General features: G+C 45.1%; 5 protein-coding genes and 2 long non-coding RNA genes across 9 annotated transcripts in view; 4 read left to right on the top strand and 3 right to left on the bottom strand.

Annotated features, from left to right (window-relative positions):
* On the top strand, positions 1–3,577 carry LOC137307124 (uncharacterized). Of its 2 annotated transcripts, XR_010959045.1 has the most exons (3): positions 1–471; positions 845–935; positions 3,170–3,577. It is a non-coding gene; the product is annotated as an uncharacterized lncRNA (long non-coding RNA). The 2 variants fall into 2 exon arrangements; XR_010959044.1 differs by lacking the exon at positions 1–471 and having other exon boundaries at positions 503–935.
* Positions 3,578–5,808: 2,231 nt separating this feature from the next.
* On the top strand, positions 5,809–6,230 carry LOC137307308 (histone H2B 1/2-like). Its single transcript, XM_067976771.1, has one exon. It carries the CDS (start codon positions 5,856–5,858, stop codon positions 6,228–6,230), a length of 375 nt encoding a protein of 124 aa, XP_067832872.1. The 5' UTR covers positions 5,809–5,855.
* Positions 6,231–7,129: 899 nt separating this feature from the next.
* Positions 7,130–25,243, top strand: part of LOC137306868 (uncharacterized) — a 244,784-nt gene continuing 226,670 nt past the window's right edge. Inside the window, exon 1 of the mRNA XM_067976260.1 lies at positions 7,130–7,498. Within this exon, the coding sequence (XP_067832361.1) occupies positions 7,130–7,498 (369 nt within the window). The remainder of the gene's footprint in view (positions 7,499–25,243) is intronic.
* LOC137307123 (histone H4) lies at positions 10,846–11,214 on the bottom strand. Its single transcript, XM_067976442.1, has one exon. The coding sequence runs from the start codon at positions 11,211–11,213 to the stop codon at positions 10,902–10,904; it is 312 nt and encodes a 103-aa protein (XP_067832543.1). The 5' UTR covers position 11,214; the 3' UTR covers positions 10,846–10,901.
* Positions 15,295–20,802, top strand: LOC137306869 (uncharacterized). Of its 2 annotated transcripts, none has more exons than XR_010958954.1 (3): positions 15,295–15,543; positions 16,172–16,258; positions 20,627–20,802. It is a non-coding gene; the product is annotated as an uncharacterized lncRNA (long non-coding RNA). The 2 variants fall into 2 exon arrangements; XR_010958955.1 differs by having other exon boundaries at positions 16,172–16,262.
* Positions 22,807–23,206, bottom strand: LOC137307166 (histone H2A.J-like). Its single transcript, XM_067976523.1, has one exon. It carries the CDS (start codon positions 23,194–23,196, stop codon positions 22,807–22,809), a length of 390 nt encoding a protein of 129 aa, XP_067832624.1. The 5' UTR covers positions 23,197–23,206.
* Positions 24,405–24,781, bottom strand: LOC137307245 (histone H2B 1/2-like). The gene has a single exon (XM_067976671.1). It carries the CDS (start codon positions 24,779–24,781, stop codon positions 24,407–24,409), a length of 375 nt encoding a protein of 124 aa, XP_067832772.1. The 3' UTR covers positions 24,405–24,406.

Here is a 25,243-nt window from a genome sequence, read left to right as displayed (position 1 = left end):
GGCCTGTGGGCGCCATTTCCTCAGTGAGCGGAAGAAGATGGTTAAAATCAGCCGGGAATGGAGAGATCACGGCCCCCGGGGGAAGGGAGCAAAGAGCAGCCTCGTTACAGCAGCTCATCGCTTCGGGACCGTGTCCGCAGATGGGCTCAGAGATCGGCATTGAGTCCGGGGGCTGTTTGTAAGAGGCGGAGTGGATCAGGAACTGGTCCCGGAACATGGAATGAGCGGGGGAAGGGAGAGGGCATTCTCCGGCTGTGTGTGCACAGGGTGTGTCCAGGGTGAGGGAGACAGAATGGGAAGAGCAGGTTGTTTGAAATCATTGCTGCTTTCTCTCCAAAACCAGTGGTGAATTGTTCCTGGTTTAGTTCCAGTCTCACCCTGTTTATTGTGATTGGACAGTGAACAGTGGAAACAGAGCCGGACAGTCAGGATATCGGGAGTTTTCCAAAGAGCATCTATTGCAGGCACCAGGTGACAAGTGTGAACACATTTTAAATAGCGGCTGTTATGTTTCGGTTGAACGGTTAGTTCCATGGTAGAGGGTATTAGAAACCTGACCTGCACAAAGGTCCCTGCCCCATCGGGTAGTGCCATTCATGGATCAGTGCAGGGGTTGTGTTGTGTCTGGATGTCACCAAATTATTGTCAAACAGCCCAACACACCTGGTGTGCAGAAGCTGAGAGCTGCAGTACTGCAGTGGAGTCAGACACTGACACTGTTTGTATCGCTGGTTTTCATTTGTGGATATTACAATGATTATTAACGGAGAGATTCAATTGATCACTTTTGCATTTTCCACTTCACCTGTTCTTGAGTTACAAGAGATACTTTTTCTTCCTGCAGTCAAATCCTTGAAGGACCCAGAATCAGTGTGATGTTTATTCCACCCGAGCCACAAGGAGCAGTCAGTGCAGCCAGCTCCTTCTCACACACAGTAAGTACATTATCACTCACAGAGCACAGAGACACAGACAGGTCATCAGTCCCACAGTGGAAATAGTCAGTCGCACACTGACCCCAATCCAACACTCAAACAGAGCAGGAGAGACAGACGTAATTTCCATTTCACAACGACTCAGTACTGCTGACCAGCAGATAAATAATTCCCAGTCCAAAATCACACCCAGTATCAGATTGAAAGGCACTGTGTCAATCTCTCTTTAGTTCAGCCTTAGCTACAAATTAAATACCAGATAGAACTGACACATGGCACTGATTGATAGGTACAGAATGAATCACAATAGTGTGCTCCAAGATTCAAATTAAATACCAGCCCACAACTCACACACATTATGAGTTTAAAGATGCAGTATTCATGCCACTATTGTACACTGAGATACAAATTAGATACCAGTTCAGATGTTACCCATTTTTGACTCACATATATGTCCAAAAACTTCATAGTGTCAGAATGAAATGTACAGTTTCAATTCATTCACTGCAGACTGAGGTACACATTAGATACCAGTCCAAAATTCTCATACAGTATAAGACTGAAAGAGAGAGTATCAAACCCATGAGTGCAGACTGAGCAACACATCACATACCAGTCCAAAAATCTCAGTGTCAGGTTGAAAGATACAGTATCAATTCCATAAGTGCAGATTGACCTCCACATTATATACCAGTCCAAAATTCGCATAATGTATCGTACTGGAAGATACAGTATCAATCCCATTAGTGCAGACTGAGGTACACATTAGTTACCTGTCCAAAAATCACATTGTGTCAAATGAAAGGCACAGTGTCAATTCCTTTATTGCAGACAGAGGTTCACAACAGATACCTGTCCAAAAATCTGGTACAGTATTATTGTGAAATATATAGTGTCGATGTGATTAATACAGAATGACCTACACGTTGCATATCAGTATAAAAATCTCACACAGTATTCGACTGGAAGATACAGTATCAATCCCATTAGTGCAGACTGAGGTATACATTAGATACCAGTCCAAAAGTCACATTCAGTGTCAAATTGAAATACACAGTATCAACTCCATTAGTGTAGACTGAACTACACCTTACAAACCAGTCTAAATATATTACACAGTATCTGACTGAAAGGTACAGTATGAATTCCATTAGTGCAGACTGAGCTGCACATTATATATCGTCCAAAAATCTCATACATTATCATACTGAAACATACAGTATGAATCCTTTTAGTGTAGTCTAAGCTACACATAACAAAGCAGTCCAAAAATCCCTCGCTGTGTCTGACTGAAAGTTCGAGTGTCAATTCCATTGGTACAGGGAGAACCACACATCACACACCAGTCCAAAAATCTCATTCAGTGTCAGACTGAAACGTACAGTATCAATTCCATTAGTACAGACTGAGCGACACCGAACACACCAATCCAAAAATCTCATTCAGTGTCAGACTGAAACATACAATATCAATTCCACTAGCCCAGACTGAGCTACACAATAAATACCAGTCCAATAATTCCACAGTAAAAGGTTGAAGTGAACATTATCTTCACAGAGATTAAGATACAATCACACAGCAAAACTCACACACGTTGTTTGATTAAAACAAAATCCAAAAGCGTATCCATATTTACACATTAATGCCGGACAAAAGATTTGCATACATTTGTGAATTAAAGACACAGTTTCAAGCACCATACTGTAACCTGAAATAAGAATACAGAACAAATCCAGACTTGCACTTTTCCCAGAGACTGAGTTACAGAATGAATCCCATACTGAGATAAAATACCAGAGATTGAGAGATACCGAATGAATCCCACACTCACAGACAGCACCCAGAGATTGACAGATACCAAATGAATCCCACACTCACACACAGTACCAGAGATTGACAGAAACAGAATGAATCCCACTCTCACGTACAGTATCAGAGACTGACAGACAGAGAATTAATCTCGCACTCTGATACAATCTGACATCTACTGGCCATAAGTGAGAACTGTAACAGAGTGGAACAAATTCACATCATCTGTCGTTGTCACAGATTCAGGACAATGTGCAATGTGAGGAAATAGTTTCTCTCTGTAACTTCTACTCTCGTATTTTTTCATATTTTGTCAGTGAAAAATTGGACAATTGATTCATAATAAAGTTTTTGTTTTGCTCATTCGAAAGTTGCTCCATTATATTTTACTCTACATTGCGCAATATTTCTGTCTGATTTCTCAGGACACGATTTATATCAATCCAAATAAACCGAACTGAAACACAAATAAAAACCGAGCGCAAATCTGGAAGTTTGAACGGCGACCGTCAAAAGTGAAAGGGACAAATTATAGAAAAACTTAAAACCGAAAATGCTGGAAAGACTCAGCAGGTCCAGCAGCATCTGTGGAGAAGGGAAGCTCGGGTTGAAGGTTCAGGGCTATGACCCTTCCAGAGATCAGAAAGGTTAATCCGATATAATTTAAATAAGGAACGGGAATCAGCAGACGGAAAACCTTCAGAAAATCAATGAATTTCACTGAATCCGAGCAATTGTGTCTCGTATCCACCATTCAGATCAGGGCAAATAATAATACAAAGGAACAGAGTTAAATTCAACGATATGGGGGAAATAAATGAATTTTAGAATTATTTTTACATGAATTAGACCCGTTTGTGTTTTGGAAACACTGTCCCTCTGAACATCATCAAATTCAGTTCCAGTCTTGGTGTTTCTGAATTCAGCATGCTGGGATTCAAACCTGTTGGAATTAACTGCTTGGAAGGCAGCTATACTCACCATTCTAGCGCCTTATTTCACCAGGAGGGAGAAGTCGAGTGTTTCTGTGGAGTTTCGGACTGAATTGCTCCCTTTGGGTTTCTGGCACTTTAATCATAGACAATAAATAGTTCCCAAACATCAGTCCCTGAACAGACACAACAAGCTGGTGGAATTTCTCATTTATAGATATTAAATAAGAGGATGGCAAAAGCGAATAGGAAGAGTCATAGTCATAGAGTTATACAGCACGGATAGAGGCCCTTCGGCCCATCGTGTCCGCGCCGGCCATCAGCTCTGTCTACTCTAATCCCATATTCCAGCATTTGGTCCATAGCCTTGTATGCTATGGCATTTCAAGTGCTCATCCAAATGCTTCTTGAATGTTGTGAGGGTTCCTGCCTCCACAACCCTTTCAGGCAGTGAGTTCCAGACTCCAACCACCCTCTGGGTGAAAAAGTTCTTTCTCAAATCCCCTCTAAACCTCCCGCCTTTTAACTTGAATCTATGTCCCCTTGTTATAGAACCCTCAACGAAGGGAAAAAGCTCCTTAGTATCCATCCTATCTGTGCCCCTCATAATTTTGTACACCTCAATCTTGTCCCCCCTCAGCCTCCTCTGCTCCAAGGAAAACAAACCCAATCTTCCCAGTCTCTCTTCATCGCTGAAGCGCTCCAGCCCTGGTAACATCCTGGTGAATCTCCTCTGCACCCTCTCCAAAGCGATCACATCCTTCCTGTAGTGTTCGGAAGAAGTCACCAAAACAATTAGGGAAGCAAACAGGAACCAGGAAATCAAATTATCAAGGAATATAAAAAGAAATAGTAAATTATTCCACTGACACAAAAATATCAAAAGGAAAATCAGAATATCTTGAGTGCCACAAAGTGATGCACGAGATAAACTCACAGATAACGTCAGCGAAATGGCAGAAATATTGAATTGTTACTTTGTCTCAGTATTTACCCGGGAGATTAACAGGGTGAATACGTTAGAGGAAGAGGTCAATAAAGATATCAAGGCATTTAAGTTAGAAAGCATGGTTCAACTCCTGGTCCAGAGAGATTGCATCTGTGCATATTAAATGAAGCAAGGATAGAGATAGCAGAGGCATTGTTACATATATAGGAAAAAATCATCACAAAAAGGAATAGTGCCAGAGGACTGGATGACAGCGAATCTGATTCTTACATTTTAAATCAGGTGATAAAACAAGTCCAGGGAACTATAGACCAGTTAACTAAAGGTCGGTGGTTGGATTGATCATGGAATCTTTTACTCAATGATGCAACAGAAAAACATCCAGAAACCGAAAATATAATAAAACAGTTTGACAGAAGGTTTGACAGTTTAAATTACAGTTCAACATAACTTATTTGCTTTTCAATTCTATTCCGCTAGAAATAAACCCCAGTGCTTTGTTCGCTTTTTATGGCATTATCATCCTGTGCTGCTACTTTTAATGATTTGTCAATCTGTACCCCGAAATCCCTTTGCTCTTTTACCCCATTTAGACTCTTATTTTCCAAGCAGTATGTGGCCTCCTTATTCCCCCAAGCAAAATGCACCACCTCACACCTTTCTATATGGAAATTCAATGGCCATTTACACCGCCTTTCGGCAAGCTTATTAATTCTTCTTGTATTTTGTCGCATTCTTCCTCAGTGTAGGCTGCATCCCCTAAATTAATTACAAGAATTTAACACAGCATTACAACTAATGTTTGGTCCAACAGAATGTACTTGCAGCTCGTCTTCATTCCCAGTTTTTCTAAATCCCACTCGTGCAATATAATGTGAAGAATTAGTTTCTGTTCTGTCCCTCTCTCATCTGCAAACTTCGCTGTCCCGGGGTTTGGGGACATCTACTGGCCGGAAGCAGAACTGCAACAGTTCGGAACAAATTGCTGAAACCGGACAATGTGCAGTGTGAGCGTGTTTGTGATTGGTGGCAGTTATTAAATCTGATTGGATATTTGAAGAAACCAATCAGAGAGTTACAGTTAATAATTATTATGACCTCACTCCCAATGACCCAATCACAATCATTAGCTTCCCCCATCCTTCATTACCATAGGGCTGTGGGGCTGCCTATTTAATCCGAGCTCGGAGCGGATTTGGGTCATTTCTGGGTCTGAAATTGAGTTTGAAAATGCCTGAGGACAAGAAAGCAGCTCCCAAGAAGGGCGCCAAGAAAACCTTGAGTAAAGCACCAGCCAAAGGCGGCAAGAAGCGGAGAAAGTCGAGGAAAGAGAGTTACTCCATCTACATCTACAAAGTGATGAAGCAGGTTCACCCCGACACCGGCATCTCCTCCAAGGCCATGAGCATCATGAACTCCTTTGTGACCGATATTTTCGAGCGCATCGCAGGTGAGGCTTCCCGCCTGGCCCATTACAACAAGCGGGCGACTATCAGCTCCCGGGAGATCCAGACCGCCGTGCGCCTGCTGCTGCCTGGGGAACTGGCCAAGCACGCCGTGTCAGAAGGGACAAAGGCGGTGACCAAATACACCAGCTCCAAGTAAAACTCCACAATGAAGTGAAAAAAAAACAACGGCTCTTTTAAGAGCCACCCACAACCTCTCTGAAAGAGCTGCATTTCCTATATATTACTAAGGATCATTTTATTGCAGCAATATTATTATTCCAATCGAAAAGTGACTCGAACGACCCCGTTCAAATCCCTGGCCCCAAAAATGAACACGAGTTTATCATCCGCTCCTTCCTATTTGTTTTGTTCTTAAAGCATTACTATTCTGGCCTCTCATCCCCTTTATGACCCCCTCAGCAATTCCGTTCTATGAATGCAGTTTCTGAAATATTTATGGACTGACGTGAAAGTCCCCAGATTAACAGTAACCCCACCCCTTGTAGTAACAGCGGAATCGGGGCAGAATGAGAGCTCTGTCCGGGTCCCTCTTTTCACAGAAGCACTCCCGGCTCTGAGAAGGGACCAATCTGTAACGTTTCACTTTTCTAAACACTAAATTCAAATGTGTCCTTTCACGGAATGCTGTGAATGGGGCTTTAGTCCGGTCCGGTGGCGTTTGAAAGCGATGGTCGAATGAGCCATAATTTAAAGCAGATTTTAAAACAGAGCGAGCGATTAGTGACGGGGAGCGCTGAATAAGACAAGATAAAAAGAACGGGTTTAAAATCTTGTGCTCAGGGCGACATTGATCGAAATCCGATCCTTCACTGCACTGAAATTGGCGGGCTTTTTGTAATTCATAAAATTCCTGGTCTGACCGTTGAGGCCGGTAAATCGCGCCCTCTTCGAATTTCCAGCTATCTGATTGGTTAATGAAATAGGCAAATGAGGTGTAATAAGGAACAACCAATCAGATGATCTTTCAGTCTCTCAGAAGGGAAAATACAGAAGTCATTCTTCATTCTTTGTGAAAGTGTTTGTGAGATTGTGGAAATGTCTGGAAGAGGAAAAACCGGCGGTAAAGCTCGGGCCAAGGCCAAGTCTCGCTCATCCCGGGCCGGACTGCAGTTCCCTGTGGGCCGTGTTCACAGGCACCTGCGAAAGGGGAAGTACGCTGAACGTGTGGGTGCCGGAGCCCCGGTCGATCTGGCCGCTGTGCTCGAGTATCTGACGGCTGAAATTCTCGAGCTGGCCGGCAACGCGGCCCGGGACAACAAGAAGACCCGCATCATCCCCAGACACCTGCAACTCGCCATCCGCAACGACGAGGAGCTCAACAAGCTCCTGGGACGGGTGACCATCGCTCAGGGCGGGGTGCTGCCTAATATCCAGGCCGTGCTGCTGCCGAAGAAAACCAGCAATGTGAGCACCAAGAGCAAGTAAAGCGGCCAAGATTTAATCTGATATCCCAAAGGCTCTTTTCAGAGCCACCCACTGTATCTCTGAAAGGGCTTGTTACTGACTGAAGAGAGTCAGGAATCAATTTAATAAGGACTCAATTTAATAAGTTCTGGTCGCCACACTACAGGAAGGATGTGATCGCTTTGGAGAGGGTGCAGAGGAGATTCACCAGGATGTTACCAGGGCTGGAGCGCTTCAGCGATGTTTGTTTTCCTTGGAGCAGAGGAGGCTGAGGGGGGACATGATTGAGGTGTACAAAATTATGAGGGGCACAGATAGGATGGATACTAAGGAGCTTTTTCCCTTCGTTGAGGGTACTATAACAAGGGGACATAGATTCAAGGTAAAAGGCGGGAGGTTTAGAGGGGATTTGAGAAAGAACTTTTTCACCCAGAGGGTGGTTGGAGTCTGGAACTCACTGCCTGAAAGGGTTGTGGAGGCAGGAACCCTCACAACATTCAAGAAGCATTTGGATGAGCACTTGAAATGCCATAGCATACAAGGCTACGGACCAAATGCTGGAATATGGGATTAGAGCAGACAGGGCTGATGGCCGGCGCGGACACGATGGGCCGAAGGGCCTGTATCCGTGCTGTATAACTCTATGAACTCTATGAATTATTATTCCGATTCGAGAACTAACAATAACTTGTTGATTACAAATGATCCAGATCGGTCTGTTGAAGTACTCGCTTCCGGACAGCAGATGTCGCCAACCTCCAATAGATTGATATTTGCAGTTTGTGTGGTGAATGAGACAAAATATCAAAATTGTCATTAAACTGGGCGGGTGGGATACAGAAATACCAGGGACGTTTGATCATCGGCATCAAGAGGCATTCTGTTGTGTTCCACACAATATTATTTACAGTCTCATCCTCCGACAACACTTGCTCGGTCTGTGTTATTTTACCCAGATTTGTGCAACAGAAGCTGACTGATGTGTTGAATATTGTGTCAGCGATTGCTGAATCAAGAATGTGAGTTAAATTTGCCCGTGTTGTTGGATGTGATTGAGGGATTGATTCTGACCCTGTATCAGTTACGAGTGTTAGTGAATGTAACACGAATGTTTTACACTGCTTCTGATTCTAGCGCTGATAGAGAGCAAGACACACTGCCTTTCGATCTATTGGTTCGAGTTGCATTGAAACAGCCTCTGCCACTATATCTGCAGGGGAGAATAGACTGAAACGTTATATGATCCGAGTCTGATTCCTTACATCCAGCATGGGTTTCAGGTCCCGTCCGATTGCACCTGTCCTTCAGTGCTGGACTCAAATGTCCAGTAAAGTGTTGGAGTGAGGCTTGAACTTTGAAACCCCTGACTCCGACATTCGAGTGTTTCCAACCGAGCCAAGCTGACACGACATTGGAAATGAGAACTTGTATCTCTCGTGCTTTCCACGAGTCCCTCTCTGTACATATGTCCCAGTAAGTTTGACACTGGGGGTGTATGTACCTCATGTGAAAGAGTGGGGTCGGAATCAGAACTTTCTGCAGCTGTTTGCCAGAACTTTCTCTGTCCGAATGAGGCACTGGTGGTGATGAGAGTCAGTCTGGTGGAATTCACCTCCCTCCAGTCCTGCGTGTGTGTGAAAATGAAACTGTCTCCGTTTCAAATTCCTCATGTTGGTCAGTCTGGAATTGGCACTCCTCTCTGGTGCTGAATCTTCGTCCAAAATGAACAGCAGCTGTTTCTGCCATAAAACGTAGATCGGCTCTGTTCCCATCTCTCTGCTGTTATGATGGGCCAACAGATTGTCAGGCCTTGCGTCTGACATCCGCTCCCTCCCCTTTATGCATTTCCCATTTCATCAAATTTCTGTGAACTGCACGGCCCTGCGATTTCAACCCCAGAGATCAGAGCTCTTTCCTTTGCTGATTTGGTGGCTCTGAAAAGAGCCTTTGTTGCACTTGGTGCTGAAGGCGTGTCGGGTTTAAGCGCGCTCCCCGCGGATGCGGCGGGCCAGCTGGATGTCTTTGGGCATGATGGTGACTCGCTTGGCGTGGATAGCGCACAGGTTGGTGTCCTCAAACAGCCCCACCAGGTAAGCCTCGCTGGCCTCCTGCAGGGCCATGACGGCCGAGCTCTGGAAGCGCAGGTCTGTCTTGAAGTCCTGAGCGATCTCTCGCACCAGGCGCTGGAAGGGCAGTTTGCGGATGAGCAGCTCGGTGGATTTCTGGTAGCGGCGGATCTCCCTCAGAGCCACAGTGCCGGGTCTGTAGCGATGAGGCTTCTTCACTCCGCCTGTGGCTGGAGCGCTCTTCCGGGCCGCTTTGGTCGCCAACTGTTTGCGAGGAGCTTTCCCGCCGGTCGATTTACGCGCTGTCTGTTTGGTCCTGGCCATTTTCTGAACAGATCTCAACACAACCTGAGACACAGAAACTGTTAATGGCGAGCCGGCTCTGGGGCTGCATTTTAAAGTGTCTGTGAGGAACCGCCCCGGGACTGTGATTGGCTGCAGACCGACCCCAGTCAGGGAGGGACCGCCCCTGGCCTGTGATTGGCTGTATTCCGACCCCCAGTCAGGGAGGGACCGCCCCGAGACTGTGATTGGCTGTATTCCGAACCCCAGTCAGGGAGGGACCGCCCCTGGCCTGTGATTGGCAGGTTTGAACCGAAGTCTGACAGTCAGAACGAAACGGCGGGAGGTCTTGAGCCCCAATTGGCTGAGCTGAAATTAATCATCAATTTCAAAAAGCCCGCCAATTTCAGAGCATCAGATAACAGTTTGAAGAAAATCTCATTTCCCTCCAGCAATTTAAGAATCTCTCTCTTTATAATCTCCATTATTTCCTACTCGTCAGCACAAATCTCAGGCTGTTTCACATTCCGGTTCATTCTCTGACCTGTCTGTAAACGGGCGGGAATAAAGTCCCGGTCATTGCTTTCCGTCGGAAGCGGGACAAAGTCCAGCTTCGATTTCAAAAATCCCGCCAGTTCCGGCCCGGTGAACGGCTCCTCAAACAGAAACTTCACATCGAACTGATATTTGAATGAGGGCAAGAAATAAACACCGAGCAGAGAGAACACAGCGGGAGAGGGAGTGAGGAGGGATTTTACTCTGAGTGAAGAATGTAATGTCTGTGGAAAGACTCTGCATCCCCGCCTGTTCATTTATACCGTGAAACCGGGAATTCCGCTCCTTCTCTCGGGATGGCCGAGAACCCCGGCCGTTTTTCTGATCTCCCTGTTACGAGTGCTGGAGAAATCTCCCCATATTAATAGAATATCGGAAACTACTTCCCCACCCCGAGATCGTCCCACTCCCCCTTCCCAGGTCACTGCTCTCTCTGTGAGGCGGTGGGTGGCTCTTAGAAGAGCCTTTGTTTTGTGTTTGGTTGGAAAGGGTCGAGTCGTTCAGCCGCCGAATCCATAGAGGGTGCGGCCCTGCCGTTTCAGAGCGTACACCACATCCATGGCCGTGACCGTCTTGCGCTTGGCGTGTTCAGTGTAAGTGACCGCGTCCCTGATCACATTCTCCAAGAAAACCTTCAGTACCCCACGGGTTTCCTCGTAGATCAGACCCGAGATCCGCTTGACACCGCCACGGCGAGCCAGGCGGCGGATGGCTGGTTTGGTGATCCCCTGGATGTTATCACGAAGCACTTTTCGGTGCCGCTTGGCGCCACCTTTGCCCAGTCCTTTGCCTCCTTTACCTCTTCCAGACATGATAATTCTTCACTGAAATGAACAGCGAACTCGTGCTGGTTCCCTTTTTTATGCAGACTGCCCCGACCTGACTGAAACATGCACAGAGTGAAAGTGGGAGGGGAGGAGACAGAGTGAGAAATTAAACAGGGAGGGGAGGAGACAGAGTGAGATATTAAACAGGGAGGGGAGGAGACAGAGTGAGATTAAACAGGGAGGGGCGGAGACAGAGTGAGAAATTAAACAGAGAGGGGAGGAGAGAGTCAGAGTGATGGACAGGGCGGAGAGCGGTCTCTGATCTTCCAGCTCCAACTCCAGCTTTCTCCACCCGCCAATTTCAAACCGTTCATCGATAATAGAACCGAAACACAGCGCTCCGCACAAACCCTTACAGACTCGGGCTTCATATTCAAGGATTTACAGAAACCCGGAGCTTTTAAATAAGCCCCGTTACAATTATCAGCCAGTAATATTCCTGCCTAAATACAGTCCCTTCTGTAACTAGTCAACCCGCCTGCTTCCATTTCCGTCCAAGACCCGATTCTATCTCCCACACATTCCCTCCCAGACGGATTCAGCAGTTCACAAACACATTATTCCAGCTGATTTGGAGAATCTCATGTGTTGGGGTTTGAATTGTGATAGCGGCGGATCTCCGCCAGTTTTCCCCTGTCACGGACCCTGGCCATGAATCTGTGAGAAAAAGAATGAACTGGGACTGGAGGTGAACACGCCCCCAGTTACAGTGAGGCCCGGCCCGGGTATCCCATTCTCTTTATTTTATATCAGACAGTGGGAGTGGGGCGGGGGGAGCGAATGTCAGCGAGTCACCTGGACCCTGGGTTTATTGTAAATGATTTCTATCTGAAATCTGAGCCCGGCCCCGGGACAGGAATCATCTGATTCCGGGATCAGCTCTTTTCTGAGAGACGTGGGTGGCTCTGAGAAGAGCCGTTGGGTTCAGATGGTCACAAGTTGCACTTGATTTTTTACTTCTTTTTGCCTGCTGCTTTCTTCGGTTTGGGCTTGGCGCTCGGATTTTGTACCTTCTTCGCCTTCGCCTTCACTGGCTTTGGGGTCTTGGGCTTCTTCACAGCCGCTTTCTTCTTAATTGGTGATTTCGCCGCCTTCTTTGTGGTCGATTTCTTGACAGCTGTTTTCTTGACAGCTGTTTTCTTGACCGCTGGTTTCTTGGCCGTTAATTTCCTGGCCGCTGGTTTCTTGGCCGCTGGTTTCTTGGCCGCTGGTTTCTTTCCGGGAGATTTCTTGGTTCCTTGTTTCTTCACCTTCTTTCCCACTTTTTCCTGGGCTTCCTTCTTAGCGACTCTGAAGGAGCCCGAGGCGCCCGTGCCCTTGATCTGCACCAGGGAGCCTTTTTCCACATTTCTCTTGATACTTAATTTGATCTGGGTCCGGTGCTTCTCCACATCCAGGCCTTTGGTGGCCAGAACCTTCTTTATCGCGGCCAGGGAAAACCCCTTGCGATCCTTGCAATCCGCCACAATCTTGAGGATCTGTTCGCCCAATTTGGGACCGTCTGTCTTGGGTCGGTGAACCGCCTTCTTCTTCTTCGGAGCATTGGTTTGAGCGGCGGCGGGAGGTGCGGTTTCGGCGGCTGCAGTATCTGTCATGTCCGGGACTCTGAAGAAAATCTCTCTGACAGTCAGAGCTGGGTCAGAAATGAAACGAGAGGCGGCGGCACAGAGCAACTTAAAGGCCCAGAGCGGACGGGGCGGAGACACCCTGCTGTCAGCTCTCGGCACCTCCAGCCACTCTGTGTTTCTCTCTCCTCTTAAACTACCCGATTCTAATTATAATCGGGCACTCCAGAGTCCCAGACTAGCCCCTTCCCATCTCCAACACCGGAATGTTTGCTGTCGAAAAACTTTCACCGGAATTAAAAGCACCAGTTTCGATTTAAACCCGTTTCATTGCTGCACTGATCGCGCTCTCTCACCCGATCGCTGACATGATTTCTGTTTTTCGGCTGAAATCTTGAATTGAACTAAAACCGTACCTTTAATTTTCACTTCGGGTCTCGGCAGGGGAGGAAGGCGATGCTTTGACAGGGATTTTTTTAAAATTTTACTCAAAAGGGACTCGGACATCCGGCGATGAGACCGGCCACACAAACACAGTGGCATTAATCTAAACCGCCCGCCCATTGAACACACTCTCTCTGACACAATGTTCACATCTGTACACAATTTTACAACACCAAGTTATAGTCCAGCAATTTTATTTTAAATTCACAAGCTTTCGGAGGCTACCTCCTTCCTCAGGTGAACGATGAGGAAGGAGGTAGCCTCCGAAAGCTTGTGAATTTAAAATAAAATTGCTGGACTATAACTTGGTGTTGTAAAATTGTTTATAATTGTCAACCCCAGTCCATCACCGGCATCTCCACATCACATCTGTACATTCACAGGACAAACTGTTCGCCAGATTGACAATTCCCGGGACAAGCTTTCCTCCCCGCTCGGCCTGTGCTGCGGATTCTCGGGGGTTGGTTGTAGTTTCCCAGCTCAGTAACTGTTAAACACTCTGAGGCCGGCGCTCCTCACAGTCTCTGGTCTCCAGATTCAGGGACAGGAGCCAATCACAGCTCTGGCTGTGATAATCCATATCTGCTTTTACATTATTGTATTGTTCGCACACAGAAATATGTTTGGTTAAGTTGAAAATTCAAATTATCCGCTCTGGGCTCCTCCAGTCTCTCTGTGTTTGCTTCTCCTGCTAAACTGACTGACAGGCAATAGTAACTGGCGTCCGATCCATCCCATTCTCAACACCCAGAGACGGCGAGTTACTGAATAAATTCAACACCCACAGACAGTCCGGAGTCAGACTGTTACAGGCTGTTTCTCGCCACCTTTACTTTTCGGCGGATAAATGCACCGTCAGACCGGCTCATATACAGTAGAAGGGAGAGTAATCGTCTCACCAACAGCACACAGACACAGAATCAGTCTTTCACATTCCATCAGTGGGTCTACATTACGCTCAGTAACAGTGTCCCGCATTGATGTGCAGAACTAAAGAGAGAGAGAGAGAGAGACGGACCGGCTGATAAACGGACAGACAGAGACACAGTCAGACAGACGCAGAATCAGTCTCACACATCCCATCAATGTGTCCGTTTCACGCTCAGTAAACATTATCGCAGCTTCATGTACACCGCTAGAGAGAGAGAGATACAGACAGGCACAGTATCAGTCTCACACTTCCCATCAGTGTGTCTGTATCATGCTCAATAACAGTATCGCACCTCCATATAAAGTACAAGAGAGACAGAGAAACTGAGCTGTAATGAACGGTTTTCACCCAGTAACAAATAGGGAATCACTCCATTCCAATTGCTATTCCAAGGTTGAATGACAGAAGATGCAGTCTCATCTCGAACTGATCTTATTCCAGAGACAGGCACGTTATTAATCCCACTCTCAGGGACAGTGTCACACATTTAATCCTCTCTTGCATATTGTACCCTCTGTAATCTTGCAGCAGAGGGCCGTTCAGTATTACTCTCAGTGACCGAGAGTTTCACTCCGATTGAAATAAACTGGGACTGTGGCCGTCAGATATTCATCCTGCACAGACCCAGCAAATACACCGAGTCCCACTTTCCTCCCATGTTTCTCCAGGATTGGTTTGAGAAATCCTCCCTCCAGTTTCGGGTTCACGCGTTACTTTATCAGTAGAGGAACCAAGAATGAACAGAACCCATTGGCTCATTCCACAGCCGCCCAAGTTATCTCTGATTGAACCTTTACCATCAAAAGATACCGAGAGAAACAGCAGGGATGGAAACATCTCGTTTAATAGTTGGAGATTGTAAAGTCAGTCTGGATTCCAGCGTTCGGCACCGGTGGAATCCCATCTGTTTCCCATTCTGGTGCCTGTTCCTGCACTGCCTGTGGACCCCATTCCCTCTGACCTTTCCCCCACTTCCTTTGCTCAGACTCTGAAAAATTCCAATTGGGGAAAGTTTCCATCGATTTTTGTATTGGGAATTAAACCAGATATCTGCGCATGCGTGACTCAGCCCCGGCCCCAGCGCTGCTTGCTGGTGAGCAGAAGAGCGCATGCGCGCTCCCCTCCCCCAGCTCGGCCTGTGGGCGCCATTCCCTCAGTGAGCGGAAGAAGATGGTTAAAAACAGCCGGGAATGGAGAGATCACGGCCCCCGGGGGAAGGGAGCAAAGAGCAGCCTCGTTACAGCAGCTCATCGCTTCGGGACCGTGTCCGCAGATGGGCTCAGAGATCGGCATTGAGTCCGGGGGAAGGTCAGGGGGAGTCCGGGGGCTGTTTGTAAGAGGCGGAGTGGATCAGGAACTGGTCCCGGAACATGGAGTGAGCGGGGGAAGGGAGAGGTCATTCTCGGGCTGTGTGTGTACAGGGTGTGTCCAGGGGAAGGGAGACAGAATAGGACGAACCTGCTATTTAAAATCATTGCTACTTTCTCTCCCCAAACCAGTAGTGAATTGTTCCTGGTTTCGTTCCAGTCTCACTCTGTTTATTGTTATTGGACAGTGAACAGTGGAAACAGAGCCGGACAGTAAGGATGTGGGGAGTGAGACAAAGAGCATCAATTGAAGGCACCAGTTGAGAAGTGTGAAGGACACAATTTAAACAGCGGCTGTTTGGTTTCGGTTGAACGGTTTGTCCCATGGGAGAGGGGATTAGAAAGCTGACCTGTACAAAGGTCCCTGCCCCATCGGGTAGTCCCATTCATGGATCAGTGCAGGGGTTGGGTTTTTTCTGGATGTCACTAAATTGTTATGAAACAGCCCAACACACCTGGTATACAGAAGCTGAGTGCTGCAGTACTGCAGTGGAGTTAGATACTGACACTCTTTGTAGCACTGGTTTTCACTTGTGGATATTCAAAATGATCATTAACAGAGATATTAAATTGATCACTTTTGTATTTTCGACCTCACCTGTTCCTGAGTAACAAGATATAATTTTCTTTCTACAGGCAAATCCTTGAACGACCCAGAATAAATGTGATGTTTCCTCCACCCGAGGCAGAAGGAACAGTGCGGCCAGCTCCTTCTCACAAACAGTAGGTACATTATCACTCACAGAGACACAGACAGGTCATCAGTTCCCACACTGATCCCAAGTTCGTGAGACACATTTTCAATCCAACAGTCAGACAGAGCAGGTGAGGCAGACGCTGTTTCCATTTCCCCCGAACTCAGTCCCGCTGACAGGAAGATACAAAAATCCCAGTCCAAAATCACACTTTCAGATTGAAAGGCACTGTTTCAATGTCACAATAGGGCAACATTAGCTCCGAATTAAATACCAGATAGAAATCACACATGGTACCCGATTCAAAGGTACAGAATGAACCCCAATGATGTCCCTCGAGATTCCAATTGAATACTAGCCCAGAACTCTCACATGTGAGTTTAATACATGCAGTATCGATTCAAATAGTGTATCATGAGAAACAAACTGCAGGCAAGTCCAAAACTCATGTACATTATCAGATTGAGAAATGCTGTGACAGTGTAACCTGAGAAACAAATTAGAAACCAGTTTATAATACACTCATTGTATGAGATGTAAAGATACAGTATCAATTCTATAAGTGCAGACTGAGATAAACATTACATACCAGTCCAACAATCTCATATAATATTAGATTGAAAGGCACAGTATCGATTACAATAGTACAGACTGAGCTGCACATTATGTACCAATTCAAAAATCACTTTCAGTTTGAAGTATATATTATCATTCACAATATTACAAAGAAATATAGATTTAATAGTGGTCCAAAAAGCACACAAATTATCTGAATAAAAACGTCCAGCACCAAATCCTAAAGTTAATCCATATTTACCAATTAAATAATGAGAAAAACTATTTAAACATATTAAAGCTACAGTATTGTATGCCACAATATAATCTGAGAGAATAATTATAGACAGACACAGAATGAATCCCGCACTCATATATGGTACCAGAATTGACAGATACAGAATGAGTCCCACACTCTCATAATGTACCAGATACTCGCAGATAAAGTATGGATCCCACACTCACACAGTACCAGAGACTGAGAGAGACAGAATGAATTGCAAACTTGGAGTTTGAGAAACTGCACATATATAATGAATTCAACACACACACACACACACAATATTAGAGACTGTATAAAAAGACGGAAACCCACACTCACACACAGTACCAGAGACTTACAGATACAGAATTAATCTCTCAATCATATAGAGTACCAGATGACTGATTCAATCCCACACAAACATACAGTATGAGAAATTGCATATTTAAAATGAATTCAACACCCACATGCAATACTGGAAACTGACAGACACAGAATGAATCCTAAACAGTATCACGGAGTGAGAGATACAAAGTGAATCTCACAGTCACCTACATTCGTGCAGGCTGAGTTACAAATTACGTACCAGTCCAAAAATCTCAGTGTCAGATTGAAAGATACAGTATCAATTCCATTAGTGCAGATTGAGCTACATATTATAAACCACTACAAAAAAAATCTGATACTGATTCAGACTGAAATATACAGTATTCCATTCATGCAGACTGACCTACACATTATATACAAGTTCAAAAATGCCACCATATCAGTTTGGAAGATGCACGAAATCACAGTTGTGTTCACATCGAAGCAGATTTAAGAGTAGCCCAAAAAGTGCACTCATTCTCTGATTATAACCTACAGCATCACATTTTAAAGTATATGATTATCTACCACTTAAATACTGGGAAAAATTATTTATACATTTAGGTATGAAAGATACAGTTTTGAACGCCATATTCTAAACTGAGATACAAATTAGATACAGATAAAGAATGAATCTCATACTCAGATCCAGTGCCAGAGACTGACAAATAGAATGATTCTCACACTCACACAATGTTCCAGTGATTGATAGATACCGAACAAATCCCACACTCACAGACAGTAGCACAGACTGGCAGATACAGAATTTATATCACGCAAAGACAGTATCAGAGATTGATGGAAACGGAATGAATGTCTCACTCACATACAGCATCAGAGACTGACAGATATGGAATGAATCCCAAATTCACACACAGTGCCAGAGACTGACAGGAACAGAATGAATCACAAAGTACCACAGTCAGACAGATACAGAATGAATCTCACTTGCATACAGTACCAGGGACTGACGTTTTTAGAATTAATCCCACACTCACACACAGTACCACAGGTTGACAGATACAGAATGAATCTCAGTCACATTATTGCAGACTGAGTTACACATAACAAGCCAGTCCAAAAATCTTATAGTGTCATATTGAAAGATAATGTTTGAATTCGATTAGTGCAGACTGAGCAAAACGTTACATAGCAGTCGAACAATTTCATACCGTATCAGACTCAAAGATACAACATCAATTCCATTAGCATGCACTGAGCTACATGTTACACACCAGTCCAAAAATCTCATACAGTATCAGACTGAGATACAGAATTAATTCCATTATTATAGACTGAGTTACACATTATATACCAGTCCAATAATTTCACCGTGAACAGATTGAAAGGTACATTGTCATTCACAATAGAGTTCAGAGATTAAGATGTAACACTACTCCAAAACTCACACACATTGTTTGATTAAAGAAAATCCATAAGTGTGTCAATATTTACAAATTAAACACTCGACAAAAAAGCATGTACTTTAAAGTATTAAAGATATAGTTTCAAATAAAATAATATAAACTGAAATCAGAATACAGAGTGAATCCAGACTTGCACATTGCCTCAGAGACTGAATTGCAGAATGAATCCCACTGAGATAAAGTAGCAGAGAATGACAGATACAGAATGAATCCCATACTCACAGACAGTACCAGAGAATGTCAGTTACAGAATTAGTCCCACACTCATATATAGTATCAGAGAGTGACAGATACAGAATAAAACCCACACTCATATATAGTATCAGAGACTGACAGATGCAGAATAAACCCCACACTCGCACATCGCACCGGAGACAGACAGATTCAGAATAAAGCCCACACTGGCTTACAGTACCAGAGAGTGAAAGATACAGAATAAACCCCACAAACATGTACAGTACCAGAGACTGACAGGCACAGAATGAATCCCACATGCACACACAGTACCAGAGACAGGGAGATACAGAATAAATCCCACATTCGCATAGAGTACCCGAGACTGACAGATACAGAATGAATCCCACAATCACGGACAGTACCAGAGACTGACAGATACAGAATAAACCCCTCACTCATGTACAGTAACAGAGACTGTCAGATACAGATTAAATCCCACACTCATATACAGTACAAGTGACAGGAGATAAAGATAAAACCCCACAATCACACACAGTACCTGAGACAGACAGATACAGAATAAACCCCACACTCACACACAGTACCATAGACAGACAGGCGCAGAATGAATCCCACACTCACACACAGTACAAGAGACTGAGAGATGCAGAATGAATCCCACTCTCATGTAAAGTACCAGAGACAGACAAATACAAAATAAACCCCACACTCATACAGTACCCGAGACAGACAGATACAGAGCAAACCCCACACTCACACACAGTAAAAGAGACAGACAGATACAGAATAAATCCCACACTCATGTACAGTACCAGATACCAACAAATACAGAATAAACCCCACTCTCATATTCAGTACCAGAGACTGGCCTCTACTGGACGTAAGCGAGAACTGTAAAAGAGTGGAACAAATTCACTTTGTCTCGTGGTTGCAGAATCAGGACAATGTGCAATGTGAGGAAAGTTTCTGTCTGTAACTTCTACTCTCGTATTTTTGCACATTTTGATCGTGAAAAATGAGGACAATTTATTCATAATAAAGTTTTGTTTTACTTATTCAATAGTTGTGAATTTTCCCCGTTATATTTCACTGTACATTGCGCAGTATTTCTCTCTGATTTCTCAGCTCGATTTACATTACTCCTCTCCCCCGTTTAGACTCTAATTTTCCAAGCAGGATGTGGCCAACTTGTTCCCCTGGCAAAATGCACCAGCTCACACCTTTCTATATTGAAATTCAATGGTCATTTACACGGCCGTTCTGCAAACTTACTTTGTTGCAGTCTTCCTCAGTATTGACTATAACCCCCTAAATCAATTATAACAATGTAACACAGCATTACAACACACGACAACGCAAAATCGTCGAGCAGAAATTGATAGCCAAGTTCCGCACCCATGAGGACGGCCTCAACCGGGATCTTGGGTTCATGTCACGCTACACGTTACCCCACCAGCGAACAAATGTTATCTGTTTTTAATATAATGGGTCATTTGCTGGCTTTCTCTGCCTTCCTGATGTTTCTGCCTCTCTCTGTTTTTTTTTCCTGTTTGTTTTTTTGTTGAATGTGTATTCGGGGGTTCTGCAGGTGACACCTCTCTGTCTGAACACGGTGATTGACTTGGCAACGGGCAGTTGCAGGGGCAGTCTGTAAACACCATGTATTGTTCTATATGTATAAATGCGTAGGCTTCAAGGAGCTCCTGAACATTTACCTGAGGAAGGAGGAAGCCTCCGAAAGCTTGTGAATTTAAAATAAAATTGCTGGACTATAACTTGGTGTTGTAAAATTGTTTACAATTGTCAACCCCAGTCCATCACCGGCATCTCCACATCATTACAACTAATGTTTGGTCTAACAAAATGTACTTGCAGCTCGTCTCCATTCCCAGTTTTTCTAAATCCCACTCGTGCAATATAATGTGAAGAATTAGTTTCTGTTCTGTCCCTCTCTCATCTGCAAACTTCACTGTCCCGGGGTTTGGGGACATCTACTGGCCGGAAGCAGAACTGCAACAGTTCGGAACAAATTGCTGAAACCGGACAATGTGCAGTGTGAGCGTGTTTGTGATTGGTGGCAGGTACGAAATCTGATTGGATAGCTGAAGAAATCAATCAGAGAGTGAAAGAAACAGGGATGTCTTTAGGGATGTCTTACTGCTGTTATACAGGCCTTGGTGAGACCACATCTGGAGTATTGTGTGCAGTTTTAGTCTCCTTATCTGAGGAAGGATGTCCTTGACATGGAGGGAGTGCAACGAAGGTTTACCAGACTGATTCCTGGGATGGCAGAACTGACGTATGAGGAGAGATTGGGTCGACTCGGCCAGTATTCACTCGAGTTAAAAGAATGAGAGGTGATCTCTTCAAAACATATAAAATTCTAACAGGACTAGACAGACTAAATGCAGGGAGGATGTTCCCGATGGCTGCAGAGTCCAGAACCAGTGGTCAGAGTCTCAGGATACGGGGTATGCAATTTGGAACCGAGATGAGGAGAAATTTCTTCACTCAGAGGGTGGTGAACCTGTGGAATTCTCTACCACAGAAGGCAGTGGAGGCCAAGTCATTAGATGTATTCAAGAATGAGATAGATATATTTCATACTGCTGAAGGGATCACGGGATATTAGAGCCAGACCTTTCAGGAGCGAGATTAGAAAACATTTCTCCACACAAAGGGTGGTAGAAGTTTGGAACTCTCTTCCGCAAACGGCAATTGATACTAGCTGAATTGCTAAATTTAAATCTGAGATGGATAGCTTTTTGGCAACCAAAGGTATTAAGGGATATGGGCCAAAGGCGAGTACATGGAGTTAGAACACAGATCAGCCATGATCTTATCAAATGGCAGAGCAGGCAGGAGGGGCTGAATGGCCTGCTCCTGTTCCTATGTTTCTATATGGGGAAAAAGCGGGAACAGGGTACTGAGTTCGACGATCAGCCATGATCATTTTGAATGGCGGAGCAGACCCGAAGGGCGGAATGGCCGACTCTTACTCATATTTTCTATGTCAGGTGGCATCACTCTCATCCGTCCAATCACAATCATTGCCTTCACCCATCCCTCATTAGCATAGGGCTGTGCGGCTGCCGATTGAATCCGAGCTCGGAGCGGATTTGTGTCATTTCTGGGTCTGAAATTGAGTTTGAAAATGCCTGAGGACAAGAAAACAGCTCCCAAGAAGGGCGCCAAAAAAACCTTCAGTAAAGCACCAGCCAACGGCGGCAAGAAGTCGTAACTGACACAGGAACAGAATAATTCCCTCGCTCACATCCAATAACAGACAAATGTCATTCACTGATTCAGTAATCGCTGACACAATAATCAACACATCAGTCAGCTTCTGCTATACAAATCTGGGTAAAATAACACAGACCGAGCAAGTGTTGTCGGAGGATGAGACTGTAAATAATATTGGGTGGAACACAACAGAATGCCTCTTGATGCCGATGATCAAACGTCCCTGGTATTTCTGTGTCCCACCTGCCCAGTTTAATGGCAATTTTGATATTTTGTCTCATTCACCACACAAACTGCAAATATCAATCTATTGGAGGTTGGCGACATCTGCTGTCCGGAAGCGAGTACTTCAACAGACCGATCTGGATCATTTGTGATCAACAAGTTATTGTTAGTTCTCGAATCGGAATCAAGTCCTTATTAAATTAATACCTGACTCTCTTCAGACAGTAATCAGCCCTTTCATAGATACAGTGGGTGGCTCTGAAAAGAGCCTTTGGGTTATCAGATTAAATCTTGGCCGCTTTACTTGCTCTTGGTGCTCACATTGCTGGTTTTCTTCGGCAGCAGCACGGCCTGGATATTAGGCAGCACCCCGCCCTGAGCGATGGTCACCCGTCCCAGGAGTTTGTTGAGCTCCTCGTCGTTGCGGATGGCGAGTTGCAGGTGTCTGGGGATGATGCGGGTCTTCTTGTTGTCCCGGGCCGCGTTGCCGGCCAGCTCGAGGATTTCAGCCGTCAGATACTCGAGCACAGCAGCCAGATAGACCGGGGCTCCGGCACCCACACGTTCAGCGTAGTTCCCCTTTCGCAGGTGCCTGTGAACACGGCCCACAGGGAACTGCAGTCCCGCCCGGGATGAGCGAGACTTGGCCTTGGCCCGAGCTTTACCTCCGGTTTTTCCTCTTCCAGACATTTTCACAATCTCAAACACTTTCACAAAGAATGAAGAAATCCTCCCGAACTCGCCCTTTTTATACCTTCTGGAGGAATACAGTGGGGGCAGTTGTGATTGGTCCAACTATTCGCAATCTCATTGGGTTGTTCGTTGAACCAATCAGAGAGCTGCTTTATGCACCAATCAATAGCCGGCAATGAGAAAGGGGCGGAAAATACCGAACTGAACAGTTTATGAAATTTGAAAAGCCCGCCAATATATTTCCAACACAAGAAGCGGATTTAGTAAATAATGTCGCGTAAAGACAAAGATTTAAAAATCTCTCTCCTTTTACTCTGTTACTCCACATTTCCCGTCACAACTTCCAAAATCTTTTCCAATCCGGTTAAAATCCGGCTTCATTCACCGTTCGCTTTCAATCGGGCGGGAATAAAGCCCCATTTTGTAACGGGACAGATTCCAGCTCAATCTTTGTAAAATTAACAAACAACAGATTGTGGATTGATCCCTGTTCACAGGAGCTGCAGCGCGATCGAAACCGGAGCCGCGACTCCTGGTGTAAGAAGTCGAACAGTGACAGAGTCTTTAGACTGTTCTGCACTCGGTGTGAACAGCCTTTCGGGAATGCTGCTTTACAAAGGATTGCGGTTCTGAAAGTGATATTCCCGAATAATGAACAAACAAAGGTGAAAAGGAGAAAGAAATGACTGAAGTGTAATCCACCGCCTTAAAACGGCTCTGACGGGGCAGATGCGGGGGAAGGGGCGGAATATTAGCGGGAATGAGAGGATCAGGGACACGTTTTTGGTTATTGGGATTAAATAAAAAAGCGATCCACAGATTATACCGGGCAGCGATTGAGAGAATCTTACAGATTTCAACAGAAATTTCAAAAGCACAAGAACATAGGAACAGGGAGTCGGCCATTCAGCCCCTCGTGCCTGCTCCGCCATTTGATAAGATCATGGCTGATCTGTGATCTAACTCCAGATACCTGCCTTTGGCCCGTATCCATTAATACCTTTCGTTGCCAATTAACTATCTATCTCAGATTTAAATTTAGCATTTGAGCTCGTATCAATTGCCGTTTTCGAGAGAAAGTTAGTATCAAACTATTTACAGTAAAATGATTCCATACAGAGGTGTCGGTACAGCGTCTTCAGAGAGACTGTGGGTGGCTCTTAAAAGAGCCTGTGTGTATAATTTTTTTTCAGTTCATTGTGGAGTTTTACTTGGAGCTGGTGTATTTGGTCACCGCCTTTGTCCCTTCCGACACGGCGTGCTTGGCCAGTTCCCCGGGCAGCAGCAGGCGCACGGCGGTCTGGATCTCCCGGGAGCTGATGGTGTGGCGTTTATTATAATGGGCCAGGCGGCAAGCCTCACCCGCGATGCGCTCGAAAATGTCGTTCACAAAGGAGTTCATGATGCCCATGGCCTTGGAGGAGATGCCGGTGTCGGGGTGAACCTGCCTCATCACTTTGTAGATGTAGATGGAGTAACTCTCCTTCCTCGTCTTTCTCCGCTTCTTGCCGCCCTTGCCTGGTGCTTTATTCAAGGTTTTCTTGGCGCCCTTCTTGGGAGCTGCTTTCTTGTCCTCAGGCATTTTCAAACTCAATTTCAGACCCAGAAATGACCCAAATCCGCTCCGAGCTCGGATTAAATCGGCAGTCCCACAGCCCTATGCTAATGAAGGATGGGGGAAGGTAATGATTGTGATTGGGTCATTGGGAGTGATGCAACGTAATCTTTTATTTTCATTCTCTGATTGGCTATCTGAAGAAACCAATCAGATTTAGTACCTGCCACCAATCACAAACACGCTCACACTGCACATTGTCCGGTTTCAGCAATTTGTTCCGATCTGTTGCAGTTCTGCTTCCGGCCAGTAGATGTCCCCAAACCCCGGGACAGTGAAGTTTGCAGATGAGAGAGGGACAGAACAGAAACTAATTCTTCACATTATATTGCACGAGTGGGATTTAGAAAAACTGGGAATGGAGAACATTTTGTTCGACAAAACATTAGTTGTAATGCTGTATTAAATGCTTTTAATTAATTTCGGGTT

This window comes from Heptranchias perlo, chromosome X (assembly GCF_035084215.1).
Source record: "Heptranchias perlo isolate sHepPer1 chromosome X, sHepPer1.hap1, whole genome shotgun sequence".
Taxonomy (NCBI): Eukaryota; Metazoa; Chordata; class Chondrichthyes; order Hexanchiformes; family Hexanchidae; genus Heptranchias; species Heptranchias perlo.
Note: the sequence above shows the minus strand (reverse complement) of the source record. Positions and strands in the feature narration are given on the sequence as shown.

Bases quoted from the DNA above. Each gene is read 5' to 3' on its own strand.
- LOC137307245 (XM_067976671.1), bottom strand. From the start codon at position 24,781: ATGCCTGAGGACAAGAAAGCAGCTCCCAAGAAGGGCGCCAAGAAAACC.
- LOC137307123 (XM_067976442.1), bottom strand. From the start codon at position 11,213: ATGTCTGGAAGAGGTAAAGGAGGCAAAGGACTGGGCAAAGGTGGCGCC.
- LOC137307166 (XM_067976523.1), bottom strand. From the start codon at position 23,196: ATGTCTGGAAGAGGAAAAACCGGAGGTAAAGCTCGGGCCAAGGCCAAG.
- LOC137307308 (XM_067976771.1), top strand. From the start codon at position 5,856: ATGCCTGAGGACAAGAAAGCAGCTCCCAAGAAGGGCGCCAAGAAAACC.